This window comes from Thermobia domestica, chromosome 15 (genome assembly GCF_964235325.1).
Source record: "Thermobia domestica chromosome 15, izTheDome1.hap1.1, whole genome shotgun sequence".
Taxonomy (NCBI): Eukaryota; Metazoa; Arthropoda; class Insecta; order Zygentoma; family Lepismatidae; genus Thermobia; species Thermobia domestica.
This window is the reverse complement of record NC_137468.1, coordinates 89,283,262-89,306,813: the sequence shown is the minus strand read 5'-3', so window position 1 is coordinate 89,306,813 and position 23,552 is coordinate 89,283,262. Positions and strand designations below refer to the sequence as shown.

At 36.2% G+C, this 23,552-nt stretch overlaps 1 protein-coding gene across 1 annotated transcript in view; it reads right to left on the bottom strand.

The window, feature by feature from the left end:
• The window catches only part of LOC145671558 (beta-galactosidase-like), a 66,880-nt gene that overhangs the window by 37,309 nt on the left and 6,019 nt on the right, over positions 1 to 23,552 (bottom strand). Inside the window, exons 3-5 of the mRNA XM_081740745.1 lie at positions 18,849 to 18,999; positions 16,857 to 16,920; positions 10,840 to 10,934 (exon numbers count right to left, since the gene is read on the bottom strand). Of these exons, the coding sequence (XP_081596871.1) occupies positions 10,840 to 10,934; positions 16,857 to 16,920; positions 18,849 to 18,999 (310 nt within the window). The remainder of the gene's footprint in view (positions 1 to 10,839; positions 10,935 to 16,856; positions 16,921 to 18,848; positions 19,000 to 23,552) is intronic.

Below are 23,552 nucleotides of genomic sequence, written 5' to 3'. Positions count from 1 at the left end.
CGGGGGCGTTTAGCGAGACATGTAGTAAAAGTAATCCAAATTGATCGACATTAGTGTCAAATCCATAGTTTTCAAGGTCGCTGAGATCAATGGTGACACTTCCATCAGCGATGACTTGCAAATTCAGCTACTACTGTATGCGGTCCTGATGTCAGCGGGTGAGGAATACCGAGACATGTATAAATAGCCCATATTGATTGATACTAGTGTCAAATCCATAGTTTTCGCGGTCACTGAAATGAATGGTGATACTTCCACAGGTGTTGATTTCCAAATACAGCCCCCATGCGATGGGTATGCTGAGCTAGTATTACAATAAATGGACTGCTTGGATGCCAAGAACTAGTACAGATAAATACTATTCACTTCTATGAATAGGTATTTTTTAAAAGGATTTTTGTAAACACTAAGATATAAAACAATGAACTACATACAGTAGTTATAGTTTTGGTTCCCAACATAAAAGAAATATGGATTGTTCATGAGATATTGAACTTCAACTTTCACTCCTGGAAAATTTCAATTTTGGAGTTGGGCCACTTGGCATCAAAGCAGTTCACTGTAAGATAAATACATTCCGCACATTAGTAACATAGTTGTTCAGGGGCCTTCGATTTCCATCCTCTCAAATGAAAGCTGAACGATTGCTTGATACATGCTGACTATATAGGAGAAATAGTGTATTAAGTTTTCGACCTTTGGTGCGTATCCGTATTTACACTCTGATATAACTCACACTCAAATCGAGTGTGAGTTATAGTTCACACTCAAATCGAGCTAATTGTTTAATGCATTTCGAAAGCTTTTGTTTTTATGCAGCTCGTTAAGGAAAATCTATTTCATAATCGTAACATTTATGTACTAAGAAACTATGAACGTAAAGTGGACTCGACCTAGCCCCGTGGCCGCTGTGACTCAGTGGCACAGCTCTCACCCTTGGTGTGTGAGGACTCTGATTCTGTGAGTGTGTGTGAACTCCGCGGCTAGTGTACGCGTCTTTGCTGTGGAAGACTCGGGTTCAATTCCCGGCGCGAGCTCATGTAGTTCGGATTCCACGTTAATCAGTAGGTCTTCATTTCATATATCCTCGCTGCTGAAAGAGACGGTAAAGTCAAAATCAACTCAACTATATATATGTGTGTGTGTTTATGTGAATTTCCTCGTGGCTGTATGGTTAACACATACGCCTTGATCGCGGGAGACTCTGGTTCGATTTACGGTGGAAGCTCAATGAAGTTGTTACCGGTATCCCACTTTAAACTGTAGATCCATGCCTCATATAACCATAGATATAATATATATGCCTTTGATACACTTATTTTCCGACTTGGAAGCCATCGAAAATTTCCGGACACAGAGTCCCGTAGACCGAAAATGAGAAACATGGGTACAGAGTAAAACAGCCATAGAAATTTAAGCTTTTTAGGCTAACTTAATCCTTACATATAATTCAACTAGCTTGGCCAAGTTATAATGGAGGAAATGCTATCATTGCAACACTCTGAGAATAGAAAATGTTCGTCAGGTATTACTATCCCCCCCTCTCCTGCAGAATGAAAACCCTGACTAAAACTCAATATATATATATATATATATATAACTATTTTGTGTAATGTAACAAACAGTGGCGGATAGTATTCATGTTTCCTTGCAGAGGTCCTTACGAGGGTTCGCTTCCATCTTCCTCTCCCCAAGAACTAAAATAAATTAAAAAATTGCTATTACTTGTTAATCTTGTACAAAGGACGCAATTAAAGTCCCAGTGTAACACCCCTTCACCTTTAGATTTTTCCCCTGGAAAAAAAACAGTTATTATTGTTTCTTGATTTCTCAGTCTCACCTACATAAACATACGAATAGAATTACAGGATAGGACATGTTTAGAGTGCTTGCACGTGACATCTAACTATATTTCTCATCAAATGTGTCACAGATGAAAATTTCCGTTTGTACTGCCTCTATTTTCTGGTACATATGTTTCATTTATGTTATGTTGCTAAAATTTGTTAGGAAACAAGTACAGACTGCGCCTGTGTGCCTGACAAAACGTAAATGTACTGGATAATTATTTCTTCACTTTCTTCCAGAAAAAAAAGTAACCCATCTCATGTCGGCTAACAAAAGGAGGTAGCGGACCAAAGATAGCCGTTGTTTACCTAAGGTCGTTACACAGCAAGGGTTTCATTCAGTCAGAGGGAAAAGAAAAAATAATTTAAGGTTTCTACATTTGTTTTGAACTGCAATATACTTTTTCCTTTTATTTTAAGAACCATTTCCTTCTCATTTGTCTGCGTCAGAAAAAAAATGCAAAAAAATCACTAGAATGTGCCTATTTACCCAAAGTACGTACTAGATCACTAGTTCAATAGTAAAATCACTAAATCTAGTACGAAATCATAAATGTGGCATCCCTGGGTTGGAGCGAAAGTAATGGTTGGAGTAAAAACTAGTCCGTATTTCTACTGCGTTCTGTTGCTGAATTCACAGAAATGTTCAAAAATAAATTCAAGAAGTAAAACACGATCCTACAAAAGACTGTTTACTTGCTCACTGGTTTTCGTATTGTGAACTGAAACTCAAGTGCGCAGTCATGTTGAATACTTCTGTCCCTTTCTACTTTACAACTTGAGGTGGGATGAGGGTCAGGATAGATCTAGTGATATACCGCTAAAGGAAGTGCTTCAGTACAGAATCGGAAGCGGTATGTATTGTTTATACTACTTACAACGTTACCCCCCACATAAAATATAAATTCACCCTTTCTCCCTTCCCTTTTTCGAATACATTGAACCGACTATTTTGCTGAAGAAGGATGCTAAAAGAAAATTGAAACATCTGTGTCTAAACTTTCTTTGAAGCGCAGTCTTTTGTATTTGTAAGGTTTTGCGAGTGTTTTCGAGATAGCCAAATCTTTTACCATGGACTCCTGGTGCGAACTGACCGTGAGTAAACACCCGATCTCGCTGTGCTCAATTTCTCTCGCACACGTGAAATGGGTTTGTTGTTTCCAAAACAAATAGGAAGTTACCTTGTGCTTTTGCATTTCTGCACGCACACAGGTACCATTGTTGTTTTAATGATCAGAAGAAATATCAAAACCATCCGATATATATGATACGAAACAGCTAACAGAGGGAGGCAAAGATAAAAGTAGGCCTATACCAAGTTTTCCGCGTGGTACCATTATGGAGAATAAATATTTGATAAAGTCACGTAGATGCGCTTAAACCTATTCCATCTGTCCTTATAACTTTTCTGGTCTCATCAATTTCTCAGGAGAATACGTACAACATATGTCCAAATTCCATACATACTCTTTCTAAACTAATGAGTAAACTCATTAAGAACACCAACTGATATCAATAAACAGGAAAGAAAACAATGCTTTATACTTCTATCATTTGGTACACATCTCTATGAAGCACAGCTTGTTTCTTTTCGAAATAGCTCCATCGTGTCACAGCTGTGGTTAGTTTTGTTTTGTGTTAGGATGAAAGAGAGAAATGCAACATTTGCTTCGCGGTGAAGTTCTATATATTATTAAGATGAGCGGTGATAAGCGAGGTTTAACAAAGAGTGCCTTTCGGATGCACAATTTAACGGGTAGTTGCAGTCCGTATTGAGAATCGAACCAAAGCTATGTAAGACATGTTATGACAAATCCAAAAGGTGTGTTGTATCGGTGCAGTACCAGTTTTTCACGTTGTTCAAAATGTTCCAAAACCCAAAGAATAATCTTTAATTTCTGATATTTTAGTCGTCACAAATTACAATTTTATAATGTAGTCAATGTTTATAATTACTGGGCAGTTGGGCGTTTAAACTAATGACGTCATAATAAAGTCAAAACCATAATTTTGAGTTGAATTGATTCTGAGTTTAACGTCCCGTTCAGCAGCGAGGCTATGTGAGACGTGGACCTACTGATTAACGTGGAATCCGAACCACATGAACTCCCACCGGGAATCAAGTCCAGGTTTCCCACGCCAAAGGCAAGTATGCTAACCGTTAGCCACGAAGGAGCTCCACCATAATTTTAGTGGGCGATAAGAAATATCTCGCCAGTGCTTTTACAATACATAAAATTTTATAAGTATTAAAGAATAGTGGTAAGAGATTTTATAATAGCTCTTTTATTTATGAGATATGAGTATTTTGAAAAAAAAAAACAACTAAAGAATAGGTTGGCGGAACCACAAAAGACTCGTAAAATAAACTTTCTTATAAATACATACGCACCTTACTCACCTTTTATAATTGCCATGCTTATGTTCTCCATAAAAACAGAAATTCTCTTTTAGTGATACTTTACACAAGATCATGAAGTGGGTTCAAATTTAATTAAAGGCAAAATACAATACAATAATCCACAAATATTGCCTCAAGTGAGTTTAAAGATTTCTAAACACTAGTGCGAAACCGGGCTCTGCCGTTGCGATCGATTTACAGGTCTTGAGACGAAAGTAAGAAGGGACTTACGCACACAGTAAGTAAAAACAATTAATATGCCTGTAACTTTCCCCCAAATGGGTGTATCTTAAAACTAACCTCACCATTATTTTTCTAATTAAATTCTAGCCCGAAATTATGTATCATATTACCCTATTCCCATTTTGAAAACTTGACCTTAATTCAAAATGGCGGATTTCAAGATGGCTGCCATCAAGGTCATATCTACCATACGACTTCCCCCCAAGACTTATATGTGTCCACATGGTTTTTCTTCACTTTTCTTCATTAACGCTCCGTTTACAAAGGGTAGTAAGGGACTTCTGTAGTAATCTCTAATAACCACATCACAATTCTTAAAAGTTATTTTTAAAAAAATAGAAAACATGCACCATGGCAAAAATTTGTCATCACAAGTAATGATGCATACATGCCTTCTATCAACAAAAAAAGTTTCATTGAAATTGGAGCCGGACATTTGAGTGATGTCCCTTGTGGGATGTGATTGAACGTGACGTCAGAACACATCGCCCCCCTTCCCGGAATTTACGGGAATTAGGTGACCTGAGTGAGCACATGTGGTGCCAGCTCTCTCCAGCGACCTATCAAGGATCATTGCGTGTATGCCAAGACGTGTCGCCGTTTTTATCCATGCCAAAAGTCGACATACTGACAATTAGGTAGGTGGTCATGATGGTCTGGCTGATGTGTGCGTATATTTTAACTCGTACATTTTGTCTCGACTCGAATTTCGAGACGTCTCGACTCGAATTCGAGTCGAGTCGAGACAGAGACTGTCGAGTCGAGACACGAGTCGAGACAGAAACATATTTTCAAGTCGAGACACGAGTCGAGACAACATTTTCTCGAGACGAGTCGAGACAGGCTTAAATCTCGACTCGACTCGACTCGAATGCATCCCTAATTCCTAAAATTCTCGTTTTTGTTATATTTATCTTATTTATTTTTTTTACATATAATTTGTTTATGGATCAATGTAAAAGGGTTGCTTATTATTTCCTTTAGTTAGATGATTGTGACGTAAATAAAAGCACAAATATTATGGAAATAATAAACATAATCACTGTTGAATAATTTATAGAGATTTTGATATGTCCTCCTATGACTAGTAACCCATCAAACTAACTGGATGTTGTTCTCAAGAAACAACTTAATAGCGATTGTTTCTTAATGAACCATTATATGTTATAAGTAGATTTTGGATCCATATGCAGTAAAAACAGCAAAATATGCAAGCAAATATGCACTAAAAAATCACGAAAACGTTCACTGAAAAGGGTAAATATGCACCAGTCAAGAGTTAAATTAGAAATTTTATTACATCTTTAAGGGGGAAAAGTTGGGGGGATGGAATTTAGATTTCTGGGCTTTCGGTATCTAAGGCCACTTAGCCCTTCACGTTTTGAGGGATGGCGTCCCTCGGCGAGCACACAATCCGGGGAAGGAAGAAAGGATTAGGGAAGGAAGGAAGCGGCCTGGGACCTTTTAAGTTAGGTAGCACCCCGGCATTTGCCTGGTGTGAATGAGGAAAACCCAGGAAACCCTCATTCAGGGTGGCTGGCCTGATAAACCGTGTTACACTCTTTCGACCGAGTGCCCCCATCAAGAATCGAACCCGGGACCGCTCGCCCCGAAGGCGAGAGCGTTAGCGGGGCCACGGGAAAAAAGTTGAATTATAGTCCAGGAACTTTTGTCAAAAAATGGGTGTTTCTTCGGAAAAATTAGAAGCCAAGATTTTTCTTCACAAAAACGTTCATTAGCTCATTCTAAATGACATATCAAAAGTCCCCGAATTTCTGCTGTACGCTTCCCCTTTTTTCGGGGGTGGAAGTGGGGGAGGAAAACGCAATTTAAAATACAATCAAATTCAGCTTATTTCCATGTTAACCTAAATATTCCGAATAAAAAAAGAAAATTTACCAGGAACGCTTAGCACATTCGCTCGTAAATGTTTCACAGGAAGTCCCAAAGAATATCGGATCGGGTTTCGGAAATATGACGTCATCAAAATGGCTGACACCAGAATTCGTAGTGTTTTGTGGGAATGGTTACAACTTTCCGCAGAATAGTGGTAAAACCGTCGTTTTTGTTTCAGATTGAAGATAATTAATTATCAAATGTACGGAATGAAACGTGCTGTCTGTATCGTTAATTTCTTTCCAGATACAATAACAAAAAAAAAAAAAAAAAGTTTTTGAGTACCTGTTTTTAAGTGTAAATGCAAATAACTCAATAATCATAAAATATTTCGAAATATATCTTCAAATAAAGGTTGTAGAACATTATAAAGCCTTTCCAACGGTACCTGTACCTGCATTTTTGTAACTAAAACCAACTAAAAGAGAGATGCCCAACTGCACAATTATGAGACCAGTATTTAGATATGGTGTTAATCCTCAAAGAGTTTATTAGGGCAGAGAGGATGGATGATTGGAAGGCATATTTGTCTTCAGTGAAGAGGATGATTCCATATTTCCACGCCGCAGAACATTTTTTGTACGCTAAAAGTACCAACTTGTTTGTACAAGACGTGGTAAGGTTGGAGAACATAATGGATGGAGAGATCTATAGAAAATTTACTGCAGACTTTTTCACTGTTAAGCGAACAGACAAATTTTTTAGTGGAACTCCAACAGATATATTATAGAACAGTCACTCATGAAGTCTTCAAAGATGCGAGGAGGCTTTGTGCATGGAACAAGTACAAAAGAGAATGCTTTAACTAAGTTTGTTGTTGGTTTGTTAAGTGCGAGCAACATTTCTAAAGGACTAGAAAACTTTTGTGGGATTTTGTTTGCAAGTGAAGAAGAGCATGTAGATACACGAGAATCTCGAATCAAACGGGACCAAGAAGATGTTAGGAAAGTATCAGAGTGGTTCAGTGTGCACAACCCTTTTCCAAATGTACAAGTGATCATGTCTATAGCAACAGGGGTTACAGGTAATGTGGAGAAGATAAACTGCTACGATGCACTGAACATTGGAGCAACCATGATGGAAAGAAAAGTTGGTGACAATTTTCATGACATAAAATATTATCGTACTGATAGGGTTCTTTCTCTTCAAACAGTGAACAGTCACCTTACGGTACATGATGTTACTGTGCCTGTCGATCCACTGCTGTTGTTTCAACGATTCAGCGTAATCAAATGATCAGATGATGACATTCGAGCATGTTTAAATTTTGAACTGGCTCCTTACCCAATGGCTCTTTTTGATGCATCTGGAATGAAAAAATCGAAGAAATCATCCTTATTCAACATCTTCAACCCGACCAATGTTCATCCTGATCTCGAAAACGCAAACTACGTCGTTGATGGAGGGTTCCTCATTCATCGAGTGGTGTGGCGTCAAAACGAATCTTTCATGGATATTTGTGATAAATATGTGGCATATGTGGAAAAACACTTCGGTCAAAATACTGTCATCGTATTTGATGGATATGGTAATCCTCAGAAAAATGTAAACGGCATGGAGCAACTTCGACGGTGCTCAAAAGCAGCATCAACAACAATTATATTTGATGGAAACATGGTTGCGATTATCAGCCAAGAAAAACTTCCTCGCTAATGCAAACAACAAAAGTACGTTGATTGGTTTGCTCACTGATAAATTCAAGGCTGCCAATATTGATGTCAAACAAGAGAGAATGATGCTGATGTCCTCATTGTAGAAACCGCACTCACGATATCAAAAATTAATTCTAATTCTACAGTTATTGTTGGTGAGGATATTGATTTGTTAGTAATAGCTCGAACTCCGCCTAATTTAGAATTTTTTTTCTTGAAGCCAGGAAAAGGAAAAGAGCCGAAGATTTACTCATCAAGGAGTTTAGAAGGTGTATGCAAAAATCACATTTTATCTCTACATGCTTTTTCAGGCTGTGATGGAACATCTGCCATTTTTCAGAAGGGAAAATCAGCTTGTTTGAAATTATTACAAAAACGTCAAGATTTAAACATGTCGTAGAAATTTTTAATCGAAGTAATGTTTCCCATGCAGCAATAACTGACAATGGCATACAGTTTTTTTGGTTTATTCGGCGCATCTGCAAATTACACTTCAGTAAATGATTGCCCTTATCATTATTTCACCAAATCAGTGAAGAGAAATAAGTCTATCGATTTAAAAGCTGCAGCACAACAACATTTGTTTCGGGTTTATTATCACGTAAAAACATGGCTCGGAAACTAATTAATCCTGAGGAGTGGGGTTGGGTTTTGAAAGACAATTTGTTAGTACCAATTCGATCAATGCAGCCACCTACTCCACCGTCCCTTTTAAAAATTATTTTCTGTTCATGTTTTAAAGGATGCGGCAATGTGTGTGGATGTCAAAAGCTGGATCTGTTATGCTCTCTTGCTTGTGCAAATTGTCACGGACAATCCTGTTTGAATCTCACTCCAACGGAAGGAATCTCTGAACGTGAAATATTCATGGATGCTGTAGAAATAGAGGTGACAAACCAGGTGGACCTGACCTGCTATAATTACAATTATTATTTATCAATCAGCAAAGGAACTCAATAAGTAAACCATTTCAGGTAAGTTGAATAGTTTACATTTCTTATTCATTATTACTCTGAATTTTACATTTCTCATTCTACAAACGATAAGAGCCTACCGCCGAACGTTGTAAATTCGTTTTTGTATCTGTGTCTGGGGTGTGCGTAACATACGGATTCAAATGCGATATTGAATCTTATATCCAATTATTTTCAAAATATTTTTAAAAAAGTAGGCTTATATTGTCTTTACAAGAGTCGGTCTATTAAATAAAATAACATACCTTCCTTACATTTCAAAATACAAAAAAAAAAAAAAAAAAAAAAAATGCAGGTACAGGTACCGTTCGAAAGGCTTTATAATGCTCTACAACCATTGTTTGAAGATATATTTTGAAATATTTTATGATTACTGAGTTATTTGCATTTACACTTAAGAACAGGTACTCAAAAACTAGTTTTTTTGTTATTGTATCTGGAAAGAAATTAACGATACAGACAGCACGTTTCATTCCGTACATTTGGTGATTAATTATCTTCAATCTGAAACAAAAACGACGGTTTTACCATTATTCTGCGGAAAGTTATAACCATTCCCACAAAACACTACGAATTCTGATGTCGGCCATTTTGATGACGTCATATTTCCGAAACCCGACCCGATATTCTTTGGGACTTCCTGTGTAACATTTACGAGCGAATGTGCTAAGCGTTCCCGGTAAATTTTCTTTTTTTATTCGGAATATTTAGGTTAACATAGAAATAAGCTGAATTTGATTATATTTTAAATTGCCTTTTCCTCCCCTACTTCTACCCCCCGAAAAAAGGGGAAGCGTACAGCAGAAATTCGGGGACTTTTGATATGTCATTTAGAATGAGCTAATGAACGTTTTTGTGAAGAAAAATCTTGGCTTCTAATTTTTCCGAAGAAAAATGCTAAAGTTCCTGGACTATTACTTGAACTACATATACTTGGTGTCTAACTATGATGCATATGTAGTTTTCGATATTTTCTGACAAAATCCTTGTGCTGTTTTTTGTCAGTCAAATAATTCCTGTATATCGAAAATGTTTCTTCCATATCTCAGGTGGTTAAAGGACAGTATTTCAAACAAGCAATATTACTTGCTGATAAATCTGGAAATTCGTACGTCATTGTTCCAAGGAACGCTTTATTTACATCAGACAAGGATTCTATGCCAGAATTTTTCATGTCTCTTCACTGTAGGGATGCGCACGAGACGAGTCGAGACAGAATTTTCCTGACAAAATTCGAGTCGAGACATCACTTTTACAGCACATGTTCGAGACGAGACAAACTCAAATCTTGTCTCGTGCGCATCTCTACTTGACTGTGCTCTCCCCTATTTGACTGTGCCTAAACGCTGCATTCTGAAACTTGAAAATTTCGGTTAAAAAGTTTCTTTTATTATCTGTTGTTCGCAACATAGGTTCCGCCTAATCAAGGACATTTAAAACTTTTTTTTTTTTTTTACAACTAAATTCGTGCGACCGTGAAATATTTCAATTTAAGATAAATTTCCGTTTAATAAGAGGCCCATTAAAAGTAATTTTTATTGTATTAAAAGCCTGTATTCAAAACCTTATGTTCTTGTTTAAAAGAAAATAATTACACTTGAAATGACTTTTTGTATCCAATTATGTGTAAGTCCTAGAATATTTTCTTCTACGTATAGTTTAGTTTAGAACGAAAATATGGACACATCTTGTAGGCTTTTTGAAATAAAATTATTACGAATTCAAGCTTTTGCAATAATTTCAAAGTCCAGTAAGGAGACTGTTTATGTGGATATTTTGTCACATTAGACATTGCGTACATGAAAAAAAAATGCAATTAATCTTACCTGTACCATGATGATAGGACCACCATTACCGTATAGAAGGGGTTGCATTCTTGGCATTAATTCATCAAGCCAGAGCTTTACGTAAGTCATGTAACCTAAGAACATAGAAAAGGTCATCGTAAAAGTTATATTTGAGTTGAACATTCTCACCTCAGAATTACAAGTTTTCTTCATGTTATAGTAACTGTATAAATAAGCATACCTGATAAAAATTATTCTTTCCCTCCAATAGTGGCGTATTTAGGAGGTCTTCCGTTCTTAAGCCCCCCCAAATCTGACTATATTAGAGTATATGAAATATCTTGCAAAATTTTCACATTTTCAGGCAAAGCTCCACCCGAAAGTTAGCAAAGCTCCCCCCCCCGAAAGTTAGCAAAGCCCCCCTTCCGAAACAAAATCGTAAATACGCCACTCCAACTTGATAGTTCCTATCGTTAAGTCCGTGTCCAGTCTTATTCAGATTAATGTGAACAAGATGCCTTTCTTACGTAACTGCACACATTTTCTTATATCTACAGTGATTCATATGTAAACTTGAATATAGTTGATTTCACTGCCCTACAAATTTACTTCTTTTTCTCTTTCCTGAACGAAAGTAGGTGTTGCTCATAGTTTTTCACCTGATTACCAATATGTATCAGGTCTGGCTTTTCAGAAATGTTGAAATGAAATATTAAGGGGACAGACTACTAAATATTTTTCAAAAGCTAACAATTTTTCTTTTGTCCGTTTTTCGTAAGTGAAAAGAGATAATGAAATGTAACTTACCACAATAATATATAATGTTATTCTACACCCGAAAATATGCATTGGAAGAATTTTCAGTGTTGCTATCCATAGAAATTACAATATTACCAGAATTTGAATTACCCAAAAATCTAGGTTAAGGCAGCGACTAGAAAAATAAACTCAATGGTAATTGATGACTTATCATGCTGTCTGGGTTCCTTGTTAACTACTTTTTAAATAATATTTGTATTTATTTTGCAATAAGTTATTTACTTTGTAATAACTTATGTAGCTTATTAAAAAATAAATACAATTATTATTTTAAAAGTACGGTAGTTAACAAGAAACATGGACATCATTATAAGTCATCAATTACAGTTGAGTTTATATTCTATTCGCTGCCTTAATCTAGATTTTTGGGTAATTCAAATTCTGGTAATATTGTAATTTCTATGGATGGCAACACTGAAAATTCTTCCAATTCATATTTTCGGGTGTAGAATAACATTATCTATTATTGTGGAAAGTTATATTTAATTATCTCTTTTCATTTACGAAAAACGGGCAAAAGAAAAATTGTTAGCTTTTGAAAAATATTTAGTAGTCTGGCCCCTTAATCGAGATCCTAACGCGCGCTGCTCCGATCCTCCTCCGCTCGAACTGGCTGGTCTCCACCTGGCTCCCAGGCAGTGTTGCCAACAGCCTCTGAAGAAAAAACTAGAAGCCTTGAGAAATAAGCTTCTATACGCAAAAATGGTTACACTTTGAACTGCCATACGCGCCGACTACGTGGGTGCACCGGGGCTTCAGCACCCACACAAATCATCTTGTGGGCCCTACGCACCCACAGGATTTTTAGTTTGGTAGAAACAAAATAAAATTAATATTTCTCCCTTGCCATTACCAAAAAATAACAAGCAATTAAAACATTGAGGTGGAAGTTAAAATTTCTAAACTCTAAAAATAGTGGTATGTTTCAAATGTTTGTACACAGGCAACCAAGGAACACATGTAAGTTAGTCATTTTGTAGTTTATGTTCACAATAAAATTCTTGCAAGTTCCTTCTGCAATACTCTTAAAATTATGTGCTTTTATGAAGATTTTCCTTTTCATTTTAATTTGTATGAATGTAGTATTTTCTTTTTAGCAACTTGTTAATGTTATTGCCTCTTGCAAACACTGTGCACCATGTAAGTTGCACTAATGTATACACTCAATGTTATGATTACATATGTTCGGAATATTCATTACAGTAACTTATCCTTAGCCTTGGTTCCGGGTTTGTATTCGTTTGTCTTGCGTACAGTATTCATAAAAGATTTTAACTAAAAGGAAATCAATCAAAAAAATATCGAGCTTCTTCTGAAAGCATATCACATGTCCCATATTGATATGCACCCACGTAAATTTTGGAAAGTCGGCGCCGTTGTGAACTGCTAACCTATAACCAAAAATTAGAGATTTTAAACCTCTTTCTTCTGTATAGGATTATAAGTGAGTTATAGTAAAATTTGAAACCTTGAATTTTATTCACTGGAGAGCAACAACGTATATGACAGAATTACAATAAAATCCATCAACAACTGATTTGTGGAACTCAACAGCCATAATTATCAGTTGAACTAAGCCATCATCGGTGACGTCGCACCTAGCCGAGGTGCTGGAATTCTGGATTGGTTGTATAGACTGCCGTTGTCCCAGTTTTCAGTAGTACTTCTTTTGGTAGGTCATAATCCTTACAACACTTCTTATTTCTCCGTAGACCCACACGAATCGTCATGAACGCATTGAGTGTTTTAAGTTAAATTAAATATTATATTTGTTTCTTTAATAAACTAAAACAATTTCCGTGGCTTAAGGAACCGAACAGCTACTATATTTGAATAAGAAAGCGCTCATTCTTGCAACGAAATGCGAAAATTGAAATAAAAAGTAGCTACGTGAGCGACATTAAAATTCTTTCTGAGTCGACAAGTATTGTTAAGTACCTGTAAACAGGGGCGTCATTTCAGACTTTGCTTGAGGGGGGGCAAGAGCGCTACCGACATAAGACTTTCACGTTTTGTAATAGTATATTAGTAGACAATAGATTAAAGTATATGTGTTCCTCATCCTCTTGGGGGAGGCAATTGCCCCCTCCTGCCCTCCCTAAATGACGCCCCTGCCTGTAAATCTGTGGATGGGGAGGAGAAGAATAAAAAATAGGGTTTGTTGCGTAATGTTCATCCTCTATCTTGAGAAATCAATTAATACTACTGTATATAAACAACAAATATGTTCATTATTTTGAAGTTTACATTTTATTTTCAAACAAGAAAACATATTTAGAATTAATTTAACGGCTAATGAAAAAGCCAAAAATGGCAAAAAGAGTTTCATAAAATAAGCAATACTTAAGGCTATAAGCATTTCGTAGATTTGTGTGGCTAATACCAGCATGCCTCTCCAAATAAACTAGATTTAGCCAAAAAAAGGGGGGGGGGCAAATTGGCATCACTACTCCCAGGTTTTGTTACCCTGGTTGCCAGTTGTCGCCTTCCAACAGTGATGCCAACCCGTGCGAAAAATCCCATTTTGTGGGACTTTTGACATTAATTTCACAAATAAGGATAAAGGGAATTTTCGTAGAAATTGGTAACATATATAGGATTTTTGATACATCTATCATCGACGCCAAAATCCTCTATGGGCGGGAACGGGACTGTTTGGGCCATTCTGTTCTCTGCCAATTAATTATTATTAATTTTTCTAACAAATTTATATTCAATTTTTGACAGTGTCATTCTGTATGTAGTGCCAATTTTTGTGTACAGATGGCTCTTGGAGAGGCTTTTTCTCTACCCCGAAGTTTCGCATACTGGTTCCTTATTTCCTCCCTTTGTTCAAAATTTACAGTTAGGCAGCGTCCAAGCATCTTTTGTCAGTGTGGGAGTGAGAGCTTTATGTGTGTGACGCGCTACCGCGATCGTGCTTGGAGGACCAAATTACATTCCTTTTCAATCGGAATAACTATCAATCTTTTGTGTACTAAATACAGTCCATTAATTGTGTAATTCTTATTATGCGTTAGTATTAAATAATTATCAATACACGTTTTTACAGTGTTTTTATATATGTTAAAACAACAAACCGTTGTTTGGATAAACAGGGACTAATGACTCTTCAATAAGAGTGAAATTAGCGCCAACTATAAAATTTTGTCACTATAAAATGCATGCTGGTATGGAAACTATTTATACACTGACTACGGAATCTCAAAAAAATAAGCGACATGGAACTTAACAACTCTGGTATTTAAAAAGAAGAGAGAGAGAACCATCTTCTAAAACGTTTCCCACGAAATTATTGGAGAATGAAGCATATCTTATCTACGCGAGTTTTGTTACGTTCCCTCGAAGATTACGATACAAACGTGTGATGCAAATACTAATTTCTAACAACAAAATGTACTTGATTTTGTCAACATTTTCAATTCTCTCTCTTAATTAGTTATTCATAAACTGTTTAAAATGGAAGGTCTGAATTCACGCATATATCGAAGAAAGGGAGTTGCATACAGTAGCTTCACTTTTCATATTTTATAAATTTTGTAGAGCGTGGGAAACTCAAGCGCAAAATGGGAAATTATGCTTCTCGAAATGGGATTTTATAACATTTCAGGTTGGCATCATTGCCTTCCAATTGGCCGAGGATAGTTGAAGGATCGAGCTGAACGCTCGTGAGGCTCTATCTGCTTTATTACTGGAAGTTTGCACATATTTTATGACAGTTATTCATATAATAGAGAAAGTTGGCTATTGGTATTAAATAAAACACACAGCAGATTTTCCTCTCCATATAATAGACAACTGTTTGATTATCACATAAAATTGTGCAGTCAGAAACAGATTCACGTGTAGCGACCAAAAATTCCATGCTAAAATTCGATACTGTCATATAAGACAAATACAGATGCTAAACTGAATTGGCTTTTCAAACAAACAGAAAAAAACAATCGATAATTAGAAAAAAATATTTCGTTATAAAACAAATTTTAATATTTTCAATATGTCAATCCTAAGTCCATTCTAAGAATTCTATTCCTTCAAATTTCAAAGTATTTTTTTTTTTTTTTTTTGGGCTGCAATAAACGCTACGATAAAAGCTATTGTGAATCCTTAAAACACGTAAAAATTCCTACTAGTATCCCAAATTTCATTAATTTACTCGTTATTTTTCTGCGTCTGTTTACTGAATTACATATAAATTCTAATGGAGAATCTGTGAAGCTAACGTTATTAACTGATTAATATATTTCTTACAAGGAATGGACATGAACCTGTCATCCGGACATCAGAATTAAACCTAGTTCATTCGATAAACATAATAAAGATATGTTCATGCACAAAAAATTAGGTGCCATTGACAACGGAGTAAGTCTCTCGGGCCTATTAACCCTGTTAACATAAAGAAAATCATAGACTCACAGTGAAATAGCTATTGCAACAACACTGTTCATTCGAAAGTCATGATTTATAGTTCATTCTCTTCAGCATGAAACAAGATTTCCAGAGGTGCTGTGCATTGGGGACCATAATGTACTTGAACAGGGAAAATTGAGAGAATATTGGGAAAATTCCCTCCAGAAATCCCTACCATCCAATTTGGACCCCTCTGGAGTGGCCCCAGGTAAAAGCACACAATCCAAACGTATCTCGAAAAATATTATAGGGGATAAGAAATGTGTACCAAGATTTATATTGATAGACAGAATAGGTATAAGGGAAAAGCGTGTATTGATATACAAGTTTTTCCCTCATATCTATTCCGTCTATCAATACAAAACTTAGTATACACATTTCTTGTCCCTTATAATATTTTTCGAGATTTGGATTGTGTGCTTTTACCCGGGGCCACTCAAGAGGGGTCCAAAGTTGATGGTAGAGATCTCTGGAGTTTTCCGACATTTTCCCAATTTTCCCTATTCAAGTACTTTATGGGCCCCAATACATAGCACCTCTGGAAACCTTGTTTCATGCTGAAGAGAATGAACTATAAATCGTGACTTTCCAATGAACAGTGTTGACACAATAGCTATTCCACTGCGAGTTTACGATTTTCTTTATATTAACAGTGTTAATGGGCCCCAGAGATTTACTCCGTTGTCAATGGTACCTAATTTTTTATGCATGAACATATCTTTGTTATGTTTATCGAATGGACTAGGTTTGATTCGGATGTCCGGATTACACGTTCATGTCCGTTCCATGTTAGCTATTGAATTTTGGATGTGTTCCACGTAACTTACTAGAGTCATTTGTTCGGAGTTTCATGTCCGGATTTACGCTATGAAGCCATGGAGGAAAACCACCCTGGAAAAATAAAGAAAACACACATTAAATTTTCTGAAGATCATATTTCATTTACACATGTACAAAATTATACACAACTCATAAATGCATAACTAGAAAACAAATTTGAAACCTTTATGAGTAAGACTGATATTGTTTCTGAGTGATATTTACTAAATGATACTGGTGCTATTGCGGAGGAAATGAAATATATATATATATATATATATATGTTTCTGCAGTTATACGTGTTGAGAGTGAACAAATTTGTATTTTATACTAATACCAGATTGAACACGTTACTATTAATAAATACATTTTACCAAATGCTCTTTCAGTTATCGTAAATATATAACAACATACTTGTAGTTGTTAGTCAATATACAGGGTGTTTCAAAACGCTTGGGAGGTGATTCCTGACACCAAGATAAGACAAAAAGTATAGACCTACTTGGGTGCACAAATGCTTCCTTTCAAAAGTCCATAGCTCCAAAACTATGGAACCTACGGTAGTGCTGTAGTTCATTTTATCATATCTTCGGCAGCCTATAACTCCGAAAGGAAGCATTTGTGCACATAAGTTAGTCTGTACTTTTTACCTTGCTGTCAGGAATCACTTCCCAAACGTTGTCGGTGTTGTTTTGAAACACCCTGTATACGTGGAGTAATGTTGTTCACCATAATTTGAAGACGTACAGTGAATTTCTTCGCTATCTCTCAGTTGTGTTAATGGACTCCTCTCAATAATAGACAGCTCCATAATATGAAGAGCTACCGGTATTTTATTTATTTATTTATTTATTAATATTACGGAAATTTTCCCTTGCAGATATTCTCAGATACGAACCCGGATAATCTTAATTTTCCCAGTGTTTCAGTAAGCTCTTCATAACGGACAGGAATTATTCTTATTTCATTCAAATTTAACGAAAAAAAAACCTTTCCATAATTTGAAAATAGATAAGTGAGTCGGTAAAGTGAACAGAAAATTCCTTCCTCAGAAAATATCTTTGTCTTAAGTTAATGACCTAATGGACTAACAAACCGCCACACAAAACATTTGAAAGCTGTACTATCTGAAACTTATCTTTCCTAAGTTCATAATAAGTGTTCAATACATAATAATGTGGCATGTTCATATTGAGTTACTTTTATTTTTACAGTAGTACTCATGCAATCACTATACATAGTATTTTTGGAGATGTTAGCATGTACACTCATGTCCAAAATTATTGTCGCATATATATAACTGTCTTTTTGTAAGAATATAATTTGATAATGATTTTGTAGGGAAGTTTTGAAACTGATACTATGTGTATAATCGGGAAATGTGTATTAGTGGTAAATTTCATAGGAAAAGACTTATAAATACGAAAATTAGAATGAGCAAAACAAAATGTCTCTAAATGGAGAAGAAAGTTTTCTTTTCGTTTTATTATTCTTATTTACTGCTCTTTTGACATGAAATTTGCCACATACATTTCTTTGCCGATTATACACATACTAGCATTATAAGAATTACCGGGCGAATTCGCTATCAAATTATATTCCTAGAACAACATATTTATAGACATGCGACAATTATTTTGGACATGAGTGTATATGAGAAGGAAATTACTACAGAAACGGCATATTTTGGACCTCATATAAACATATCGTTTATATTGGAGTTACCCTAAACTCGCACAAAACTTGATATTCATTTTCTGTTTGTTGAAACGGCTATACTTGGCTGCGTCAAGCGCTATGGCTACCGCCGTATTAAAAATTATCTGCATATGTTCTCAAGTTCCTCCACAAGATTCACCATTATGAAAATCTTGCATGCCATTAGTCACTTTGCAGAAAAAAAGGATCGTTTTCTAATTGTGCATCATCCTACTTTAAGATTTGTAATGGTTTCTTTAATTACGAATTGAAATTTATATCTATTTTTATGAAAAACTCACCCACTCTCTTTCTGCACATATATATGGCCCTGGCCTCAAAAGGACTAACAATCCAATATCATTGGCCAATTTGATGAAACGCTCAAGGTCTAGATCACCAGAAAAATCTACAACCCCAGGCTCCGGCTGATGAAGACTCCACTCGACATATCTAGATAAGAAAACTCTTTTTAACATCTATGATTATAATAATAAGGAAATAATTATAATAATAACATCTATGATTATAATAAGGAAAAGCTACAGGTACCGAATATTTGATTACCTTACCTTTTATTTTAGTAATATTAAGAACGATTATTAATAGTAATATTTCTCTTAAGAACAAAACAACATGTAATTAATTAACTAAAGCTATAGCCTATGGAACCCGGAGATTCAATGTCGCGTTCACAAAGGGTCTCCATTAACTTGTGTCCTTAGCTAAGTAAATCCAGTTTCTAGTTTGTATCTTTATCTCTGCGAGATCTATCTTAATATTGTCCTCCTGTCATAGCCTAGGTTCTACTAATGGTCGCTTTCCGATTGGATTTCCAGTTAAAACTTGGTGATTGGACATCATGATTGGACATCATTTAATCAATCTATAGTGATCCTACTTCCTTCCATTCTGTCTATATGATTTGCTCACCTGAGCCTCTTACACTTGATGAACCTAACAGTGTTTGGTAAACACAAAGAAGAATAACATTTCTGGTAAACAGAAAAGAAGATCTCAACATATTAGTGAGAAATAGGTCTATTAACAACAGCAGCATTGACACACCTGGTATGTCTTTTGGATTTATTAAACCACTGTAATACATGGAGAAATGATGCTTTAGCTATAACTATTTTATTTGTTACTTTCAATTACTTCATATTTTCATGATCTGCTGAAACCTTTTCCTCCTTATTTTCAAAGGCTTTCTAACCTAGAATTCTATACACACGCTAGCAATGTGTACAGGGTGTCCCCAAAATAAGTAAATAATTTAGGATAACGTTGGAGTAACCAATATATATTTACAACATTTGAAAGTATTTAATGTACTATAGTGATTACAACCACATCATTAGGGTCCTTGTACAATGATAATGACGTCACATGTATCCCTCGGCACGTGCTCCATTTCCAATATCTCTACACAATTTCCATACAACCAGTGTTGCATGGAATGAATTTTGTAGGATAGGCGCAATTAATGACACTGTATAAGGAATTCGAACTTTGAAGTCATCCACGATATCGATGTAAGATCTGCTGTACACATGTGCTTTAACAAATATCCATACCACTTATAAATCTAATGCAATAAGGTCAGATGACCCTCCTGCCAAAGCTTCACAGATATTGATTAATTTATATTGAACCGAATTTGAATGTACTACTTACCTAGGAAACGAAGTGTTTCCACTACCGGTTATGTTCATTCTTCAGGCTACCTCTACTGACTATTACCCGGCATTGGAATTTTCATTACATGAGACCGCGTTGCAGCTGGGCCATGGGTATTGCATTCCACTCCTCTTTACAGGAATTCCATAGACAGCAGCTGGTGCGGACTCTACGATGGGACATTCGCTGCTTGAGGAGTCCGAAAGCACAATAGTCTATTGGACTGACATCTAACCTCTTAATAGGGATGTCATAGAAGTGATTTGCCAATAGCGATAAAATTCCAACGATGTTTGCACCGTGTGGCTGAATACCTTGTCTTGGTGCAGTCAACCAGATTCACGTCTTGTTCATACAATGCTGAGATTTCATGGTGATACATTTCAGTCAGGACATGAATCTGTAGTGGGCAGCATTGATTTCGACGTTTCGCTCCACCTTTCGCAGACTACTTTCGCCCTTACGAGAACCTGGGCACAATCATGAAACCCTTTGGAGAAACTCTTTGCGCACTGGCGGAAGAACGCAATTCGACACTTTGTGCCCACAGGTTTGTATGTAATGGCACAATCTTTACCACAGCTTGTTAGGTAAACTTAAGTTTCATCAAGAGTAACAACAAGCTTACATTAATACCCGTAAGATGACATTCATACAGCCTTCTGCAGTTCCTTTCTCGCTCAGCCACATGACATGGTTCCAGGCCGTGAACACAGCTCTTGCGAACGACCGTGGGGCGTAAATCCCTGTAAAGATACGGTTGATTGTCGCCTGCGATGTGCGGCTTTTGCTGAACATCACACGCTATGTGCGAGATTTCTGTAGGTCGCCATACGCCCAAACACACGCAATAGCGGCGCGATCCTCTTCACCCGGGGCCGCTTGCTAGCTCCTTGCGCCGGTGTTGTGGGGTCAGGACTCTGTACCGCATATTTACGCATGGCCCACATGGCATGACCCACAAGGAAATTACGAACTTCACACATTTCAACGGTGCGCAATGCTGTGAACTTAGCGTCGAAAATAGCCACATTGAACCCCTCCCAGAATGTTTTTTGTTTGCGCGGCATTAGGGTTAGCTGATCACACTGCTCTATTGCGTGGCTAACGATATACTGTTGCTTGCCTCGTGACAATCTCACAGTGATAGATTGCGCGTGTGCGATGCAGATGGACATTGATTTTTTTTAGCTCAATATGAATGAATCATACCTGTTAGAAGCACAGCGATGCTCAGCAGGGAAGAAAATTGTGACTGATGATCATTTTGAAAATTAAATACGAATGAATTAGTCAATTGGCAATTTCAGCAGTAGTTCGCACTCTCGGGTAGAATCCTGACTCAAAATAATAATCAGCTAAACATACCAAGTATTCGCTATTACATAGTTTATTTGCTATCTTAAATTTGCCTCAGCGATGGATAGGGCACGAAAATGCTAAACTCTGGCCAGCACGGTCACTGGACTTAAACACGTTGAATTTCGAAAATGCATAACGACTATCGAATGATATACAAATCATTCAGTTATTCCGCCGTTTTCCTGAACATAGTTATTTAATTTTTGGACATCCTGTACTTAGTAAGTCCAGATCATATTATCTTCATTACATTCGGTGACCGAAATATTGTAAAGTTATTAACCTTTTCCATAACAATTCAAATAAACTTTAAACTGTATTTTTTATGATTTGGAGTTTCAACTTAATTTCGATTTCGTTTCATACCAGTTTGAGATTTCTTATCAGTAATGGGCGCGTAAATAAATGTAACGATATGTTCGTACAACACCTTTGGAGTAGTTCTGAGTTCTCTATCTGATTTCAAAGTACCAAAACAAACGCTAAATCACATAAAAGTGAAAATTTTAAAAAAAATGAAAGGTTTCTTACGGAAGTATGATGAGCCCAGAACGGTAGAAAATGAACATGAAAACGGCCTACTACCGTCGAAACTATAGGTTCAAGAGTATTTTCACATTAACACAGGAACATTATCTATCCAATGAACTATGATTTTAGGATTACGTTGGAGAAGCACAGTAGAGTTTACTAAGAAATTTCAACTAACATAAGGTAATTGCAAATGACACGTAATTATTTCAATTCACTTGTAGGAACTATGGCAATTTTGTAATTCATGCTAGTGACAGTAATTACGTGCTGGCATTTGAAATGGCACTATACGATAGCCCATTGTAATACATTCAGGGGTATAACCATCAAGTTGTTTTAGGGGGGCATAACATTTTTAGGGGCACCAGGGTTTTTACATACGGAAAGTAAACCAGAATATTTCAGTATGGGTAACTGGGTGACGATTTTTGCCATGGTCATCCGGACCTGGATCCGGTGACCCTGAAGCACCTAAATATCAGCTATGCAACAATACTGAAGAATTTAGCTATAGATTGATTAAATGATGTCCATTGCTCGAGCTCCAACATTCATTTATTTGATTTCCGGTGTGGCATTTATTAAACACGGTACCATATATTAAATATTTCAAATATAACTTCATGTTTATTTGTCTTCCCATATTGGAAAATAATACAATGCTTTCTCAATATACATTATTACACAAAAATATTTAAAAAAAAAATGTTTAGTCTCAGCACCATCCTTTATATTCTAAATGACAAATTCTAAGATTCAATCAACTAAACTTTGACAATCAACGTGAGATAAAACATGTAGCTTATCTTTTTCGTGATTTTTATATGAGTATACCTTTATAAACCTTGTAGTTATCTTTCAGTTCTTTGGATTGATATGCACATACATGCACAACTAGCGAGAAAGAAAATTATCGATTTATAGAGAACACAAAGAGAGCAGAGAGAATCGTGTTTGCTAAAATTGCATTATCAGTCCCGCATATACTCCCTCAAGTGTATGTATGATCATGTTTAGTTGTATCCGGGTCACACCGGATGTGACCGGATTTCGAGTCATGAGTTTCCGAGGTCACTCGGTCTGGTGGATCACGAATCTGACTGCTTTGAATCTGAATCTGAGTAGTAATAGTACTGTATTTCTTCTGCTATCTTATTGAAGGACGAGTCATATATGAAGTTAGAATTACAGATTCTAGGAAATACATATACCATTAAATTATTCGTAATGAAATAAAAATTATGTATGAGTGCCCTTTCTTTGACTCCACATTTATACATACATAAATGGGCTTTAGAGAACTCGAACAAAAGTAAGATTAAACTCAGACACTGATGTGAAATAGTAGTTCAACAGTAATAAATTCACAACTCTGTACATTCAATTAGACAAGTGAGAGCAACGAACTGAAGGATTAATTTAAGATATTT